Below are 7,542 nucleotides of genomic sequence, written 5' to 3' on the forward strand. Positions count from 1 at the left end.
TCGCACAACTGACACTATCTGTTCGATGCACAGAATAAAATTTTTCAACCAACAGATTGCTTTTTTCTGATGGGGACTGATGCTACTTAAAAGGAAATAAATGGATGAATTCACAAGCTTCTTTTAAAGTTATATTTTCAGTTTAATGGGTTGTAATGCTTTTAAATAATGTTTATTTTAAAGAAATTAGTGGTTGAAAAGAAAAAAAAAAATACCATGTAAAGCCAAAAGTGCTTATTCTATGGTGATGCTTATAGACATTTATTTGTCAAGTATATTTTATTATTTTTTTCTATAAAATTAACATAATTATGTAGATATTACTTTTGGATGGTACTTTGGTCATTGAATCAGAAAAGAGAGTTTTAGAATATTCTTATTTGTTCTCTTTAATTATTTTTCTTGTTCTTTTTGTTATAAGAGAAAATTGGTTGTGAGATGTTACGTTTGCAAAAATAAATAAATTATTATTGTTGTTATTATTATTATAAAAGGGGGGGGGGGCATGGCGCATGGGTAAAGGAGAAGGTTTGACAATATAAATATATAATAATGTTTGACATGCAATATTTTATTTGATTAAGAATTTTAATTTGTTAGGTATTCATCTTACCAAGTATATTATATGTGTTAACTTCATTGTCCAAAATGTATCTCTCCATTTTATCTATATTTAATTGGACATGATTAGTAATAATTGATAAAAGTAATATTAAAGTAGTGATTGAAAAATAAGTCAACATCATTATCAAAATTATAATTATTAAAACTAAAGTTTGAGAGTTAATAAAGTCCCTAGCTAGATGGATCAATGATAATAGAAGAGAAAAGACATAGAGATACTCCTTTAACTTCTCAATTACACATCTTAATTATGCAGGATTCTATTACACTTTTAAACTTTTTTTCCCAATTATTACCACCCTTAAGTTCATTTTTTTTCTTCAAATAAATAAATAAATAAATGAAATAATATTATTACCCTATTGCTAATTACATAGTAAAGAAATCAAGCAAAAAAATATATATGTTACATGTTAACTTATTTTCTTTACTACGTGATTAGTGAAAGAGATCAATAAAGTTTTTATGTCTTACTCTTATCCAATAAGTATATAAAATACGAAAAGTTAAGTAATAAAAATAGCTACTCCCCATGGCACGATTCTTAAGAAATTAGGGGTGCTAACTATCATAGTTCATACTATTATATTATTTAAAATGTTTAACATCTTCTCAACTACTCTTATATGTTAATGTGCTTTTCACTTAGTCGTTTGGTTTGAATTCAAGTTATGACGAAATTAGTTATGATGAGATAAATTATGATGAAATTAGTTATGATGAGATAAGTTATATTGATTTTTTTGAGAAAATGCATAAGTATTCCTCCAATCTATACCCGAAATTCTACCCCTTTTTTCTGTCTATGTGGCACTAGCTTGAAAATAATGTCAACACGCACTGGGCCCACAAGATAGTGCCACGTAGGTCGAAAAGAGTAGAAAATTATTTATAAAATAAGTTCAGAAGGGTAATAGAACCTTAGTATAGTATAAGCGTGTCTCTGAGGTTTCGGGCATAGATTGGGGGATACTTATGAATTTTTCCTTTTTTTTTTTGTTGATGTTTGGTTTGTTGTGTTCAAAAGGGAAACTGCACAAGTACCCCCTAACATATGTATGAAATTTCAGAGACACACTTATACTATACTAAGGTCCTATTACCATCCTAAACTATTTTATAAGTAATTTTCTATCCCTTTTCGGTCTACGTGACACTAGCTTGAAAAAAAAGTCAACCAACATTGGACCAACAAGATAGTGTCACGTATGCCAAAAAGAGGTAGAAAATTATTAAAAAAATAAGTTTATGGGATAATCGGACCTTAGTATAGTTAAATGTATCTCTGAGATTTCGGACATAAGTTGAGGGGGTATTTGTGCATTATCCCTATTCAAAACAATAGGGCTTTACATATATTTAAAGAATAATTTATTTGTTTACAAAAGTACTCTTCATGAATTGTGAAAAGTGATGTATAAAAAAGTTTAAAAGAATATTTTTTGTCATTTAACTTATCTCAAGATTACTATACCACCCAAGAGGAGATTACTTATCTTAACAATAATTAGTAATCCTGAGATAGGTTATACCGAACATGCCAACCAAACAACAAATTAAGTGGCACTACAATTTAATCTCATTACTATTTTATGTAATCCTTCACATAGGTATTTCGCGTTTTGAAAAAATTAGCAAACTAGTCACAATCTCTAACATAATTATTAAATATATTTACACTTTAAAATAATTATTAAAAATGTCAAAATATCAATATTTTCTTTTCTTTTATTTTTCAAATCAGTTTCACACTAGATTAATTTCTACACTACTATCCGGTAAAAAAGAAATATAAACATTCACTCACTACATATTGTCCCATGATTTCTCTATTAGATTAAGTAACTCAAACCTTTAACAAATTAAAATATTGACATTTTAAATAAATATTGAAAAATGGCTAAGGAGTTCCTTCAAAAGCTAAAATATTGTTATTTTGAAAATTTTCAATTTAGTTTTTAGCATCCATATTTCATATTTGTTCTTCATTAGCACAAATTCGCCCAATTACAATAATAAGTAATACTAACATGGAAGTACTAGATCAAAATCATGTTTCATTGTCCTTCAATTAACTCATAATCTCAAAGAGACTTACTTAGCCCCTTAACAAAATCAAGTGTCTAACAAAAGACTTAAACTCATTCGAAAAAATAATAAGTTGAATAACAATTTTCCACCAAAGAACATAAATAAAGAGGGGAAAAAAAGAAAATGTATCCATCAAATTACAAAATGCATCTTCTTATATTGGAGGAATTGCTCTCCTTGTGCCTCCATCAATTCTGTCAAAGCACAAAAGTCAACGTCGCGGTAATTAGGACTAGACAAAGTTTAGGTGTGCACTGAATAAAACGTGTCAAGTTTAGGGCGATTCCGCCCTTTAAAAATTGAGTTATGGATCAAGTTGAATACTCACTTGAGGTGGATCTTCTGTTTTTTGAGGTGCTTCTTCTGTTTTTTTAGGAGGTTCTGCTGATTTCGGTTCATCAGCTTTCGAATTCTCTTCAGCTGCACAAACAGTAAAGTTCAGTCTAGTTATCTAAACAAGGCGGAGTCAATATTTGAAGCTACAAGTGATATCAGGACAAAGGCGGAGCCAAGATTTAAAGTTTATGGGTTCGGGATTCTAGCTCTTGATAATCAGGACTAAATCCTGAAACAAACATTAAATGATTTTTACCTCCGTCTTCGGGCAAATCAGAGGTCCATAGTGTGAGATTGTCTCTCAACAGCTGCATGATTAAGGTACTGTCTTTGTATGATTCTTCACTCAAAGTGTCCAACTCTGCTATTGCCTCGTCGAAAGCTTGTTTAGCCAAGTGACAAGCCCTGCATTTTGGAAATTGTTAATCTACAACATAACATCTTCCAGAGGACAAGAAATATACATAGTCTACAGGTATTAATTCATCGGTCTTGAACTTTACCTTTCGGGGGAATTCATGATCTCATAGTAGAACACAGAGTAGTTCAAAGCAAGACCGAGCCTGATCGGATGTGTTGAAGGGAGATCAGAGTTTGCAGTGGCAGTAGCAGCCTGAAGAAAACATATCAAGAGAACTTTCAAATGTGCACACTTTAAGTTATATACGCTGACAGTGTAAAGATATTTGCAAGATAACTTGCCTCATAGCCTTTCAATGATAGTTCAGAAGCATCTTTCTTTTCCTGATCAGTCTTGAACTCAGCAAGGTAACGAAAATAATCGCCTTTCCTGAACCAGACAAACAAAAAAAGAAGTCATATACGTATGGAATATAATGCAAGAATTGTAATAAACACAGGCCGGAGGTGCCTGGCCTTATTCCTCCATATGAAAGAGAGTTGAAAAAAGTTGTTAAACTCTGCCCTTCTTTGGATATCAGGTCAGAACTTCGGGTAGAATGGGCAAAACTCCGGACCTTTAGGAATGAGGGGCACCAAACTCTGCAACTAATGAGAAGGCCAACAGAGTAAAGGGAGCTAAGGAAGTGTGTACGTTGTCACACTCCCTATACCTCCCAAAGGTTCTTAGAGAACGGGCCGAACACAGCACAGTGATGTGTCATGGACTTAGAGTCTCACTAAAACTCCGTGTGCAAAATTTGACTGGCAAAGTGTAGGGACAGGACAGATGACTCTAAAAGTCATGAAGAACCTCAGAACAGGATCAATGGCTTGTTATGAACCATTTTGATTAACAAAAACAGGTAGAAAGGGTTGTTGTTGTTATACATTTGACTTACATTTTGTAATAAAAGACGGTAGCTTCACCGGTGCCAGATGATGGAATGAGATGTTTGTCTATGATTTCAAGAATATCATGGCAAATCTTGGAGAGCTCCTCTTCTACTTTCTGCCTGTATCCCTTAATCAGCTTGACATTGTTCTCGTTCCCTTTCGACTCTTCTTTCTGCTCGATGGAAGACATGATACGCCACGAAGCCCTTCGAGCTCCAATTACATTCTTGTAACCAACAGAAAGCAAGTTCCTTTCCTCCACTGTCAGTTCAGCATCCAGTTTTGCAACTTTCTTCATACTCTCAACCATTTCTGAGAAATAATAAATAGTAATATGAAGTTATCAAACACTATAATGGTGCAACGCGAAGACATTAACTACATCTCACTCCCCATTAATGAGATGAGATGAATGTGAAATCACGGTTATCACTCAATCAACAGTTATTATCTCTTAAACTCGCCTTTCTTATTGATGAACTTTCTTCAATAAAGAAAGTTAATTTATGATAATAACTATTAGTTGAGGAAGCTAAGAAATCAACTCAGTTTATTACATTCTCCCAAGAAGTGAAATAGGTATAAAAATATAATGATAATATAAAAATTCTTTACACTGTCGATGCATAATATCAAACTTAACCAAGCAACTTACATGCCTTTAACCCCAATAAAAGAACCAATCCAACTTACTTGACACTTTGCCGCTAAGTTGCTCGGATCTAGAGGTCAGATATTTCATGATTTAAACTTTTTATGATTTGGAGTATCGATCTAGTTGCAGGATTTGGCGAAAAAGAATTCAAATATCTAAACTAAAGTTGTATGTCTGAATTAAGATACATTATGTGAAAAATTTATGGGGAAAATGCACATGTATCCCTAATCTATGCCCGAAATTCAGAGACACACTTATACTTACTAAGGTACTATCATCCCGCATTTATTTTATAAATAATTTTATACCTATTTTTGACATGTGTGACACTATCATTGAAAAAATTGTTAACACACGTTGGACCCAGAAGATATGCCACGTAGGTAGAAAATTATTTATAAAATACCTTAGTATACTATAAGTGTATCTTTGAGATTTCATGCATAGATTGGGGATACTTAACATTTTCCCAAACTTATAAAGCATTTCGAGCAAAAAATATTGATCAAGAGGAGAATACTGATATAAGAAAAAGGGATTGGATTTGACACACTTGAAACTCATCAGTATGGAAACAATATCTTCTCTCTCAAGAACAAGTACAAATTCTTCAAAAATTTTATCACACACTATTCTAGCACAAGTAGAACTACAATGTAAGGGAGAAAAAGGATGTATCAAAAGAAAACTAAAAAGGATAAACTTTATACATAGTAATATGTAGATGATTTTATTCATGTTATTCCCTCCGTCTCAATCTATGTTATTGTCACGGAGTTCAAGAAAACAAAAAAATTAATAATTGAAACTTGTGATCTAAAACAAACAGATGAAAAAGAATTACCATCATAACGTTCAGCTTGTTCCGCGAGCTTGGCTGTGTAAACATGAGTTTCTCTTTCCTTTTCCTTTGACATTTTTCTCTAATAAATAGGGTAAACAATATAGTGTTCTTCTTGTGCAAATTACAAGCCAAAAGGATATTGATGTGAATTAAGAAAGTGATTAGAGTACTAATTATACGTATTATTTCAAGAGATAAAATGGATAATAAGGAGGGCATTGACAGTTACAACATGGAGAAAGTTGTGGGAAAAAGACTCATCCCTACCATTCCATTAATTATTACTACAATTGGTAAACCGCCAATTGAGGTTAAACTTAACTAATTTTCTTTCCAGTTAATTAGTACTAACACATTTACATAATAGTCCCATTTGTACGTGTTAATTGAAAGAATAAAATAATAATTGAACACCCATTTCAAACAACAATCATAACAATAATATATTCAGTGTAATTTCATAAGTATAGTCCGAAAAAGATGACTAGATGAGGTGTACATTGTAACACTTCGAGAATTTCCAAGCTAAGGCCCGAACCGTTGTGTGTAAGGTTGTACCGGCTTATTCTTAAATTTCTCTTAGGTGTAAAGGTCAATTTTTTTTGTGTGGAATGAATTTGGATATGAATTAAGGTCACAAGAACCTCAGCACAAAGTTGAGTTTAAAGTTTACTTACCGATTAAGTTTTGACATAAGATTTCACGTAGGTCAACTTCAAATGATCATATCTCTCGGCACATAATATATTATGTGTCACATGACCTATCACATTGAAGGTGTATGAGTCCTCTTTTTAACTCAACTAATTAAGTTTGCCTTATTTCGAGTTCAAAGACTACTACATCAAAGTTTTCTAAGTCTGTGAACTACAAAACCCTTCTATGAGTCGTAATTCAATCCACGATCCATACTGTCAAGTCGTGAATACATTTCAAAAAGTCTAATTTTGGAGTTCGATTCATAAGAATCCATCTTCGAGTCTTAAAACCTTCTACGAGCCATATTGTGGACCCATAGAATAAGTTTCCGGGCCTTAATATTCAGTATATAAATTCAACAAATTGGATCTACGATCCGTGGAAACTTCTACAGGTGGTCATTTTGACTCGTAAAATGAAATTTTGAGACTTAAAATTTAATATAAATTATATGGATTGGATCTACTATCCGTGAAAACTTCTACGGTTGTCATTTAGATCTGTACAATGAAATTTTGAGCCTTAAAATTTAGTATGAAATCCACATTTGGGATCTATGATCCGTAGAGCAAATCACAAATCGTAGATGACCCCATTAAAAGGTTTTCATCAGCTTTTGGAGGGTAATTTAGTCTTTTCTCACCCATTTTAAGTCTTTTCTTCAGCAAACCACAACGTTTTTACGCCTAATTAAGGTTCTAAATAGTATTAGTTGACCCTAATACTCTCATTAACACTTCCAAATCTTAAAGAAAGGATCCAAGAGGAGAAAACTACAGTTTTCAAGCGTACTTTCAATTTCACCAAGAACTTTGTTCTTCCAGGTATGTAAGATTATCATAGTGATAGACTAAAATCGTCTCCACGCCCTACATCTATCTAAATTCAGTCTAAGAGTAATCTAGAGTTTTATCCAAGATTTTGAGTATTCTTGAGATGATTAGTATAGTTGAGTTCTGATTTCTTGATTTCTGAGTGTTGAGTCTATATTTTT

At 32.3% G+C, this 7,542-nt stretch overlaps 1 protein-coding gene across 1 annotated transcript; it reads right to left on the bottom strand.

Annotated features, from left to right (window-relative positions):
- Nucleotides 1–2,661: 2,661 nt before the first annotated feature.
- LOC107028440 (14-3-3-like protein GF14 iota) lies at nt 2,662–6,025 on the bottom strand. Its single transcript, XM_015229513.2, has 7 exons — nt 5,850–6,025; nt 4,353–4,659; nt 3,754–3,841; nt 3,555–3,664; nt 3,308–3,456; nt 3,044–3,135; nt 2,662–2,909 (listed from the first exon to the last, which is right to left on the bottom strand). Exons 1-7 carry the CDS (start codon nt 5,920–5,922, stop codon nt 2,904–2,906), a joined length of 825 nt encoding a protein of 274 aa, XP_015084999.1. The 5' UTR covers nt 5,923–6,025; the 3' UTR covers nt 2,662–2,903.
- Between the last annotated feature and the right edge of the window lie 1,517 nt (nt 6,026–7,542).

The sequence above is a fragment of the Solanum pennellii genome, chromosome 1, assembly GCF_001406875.1.
Source record: "Solanum pennellii chromosome 1, SPENNV200".
In the NCBI taxonomy this organism is placed as follows: domain Eukaryota; kingdom Viridiplantae; phylum Streptophyta; class Magnoliopsida; order Solanales; family Solanaceae; genus Solanum; species Solanum pennellii.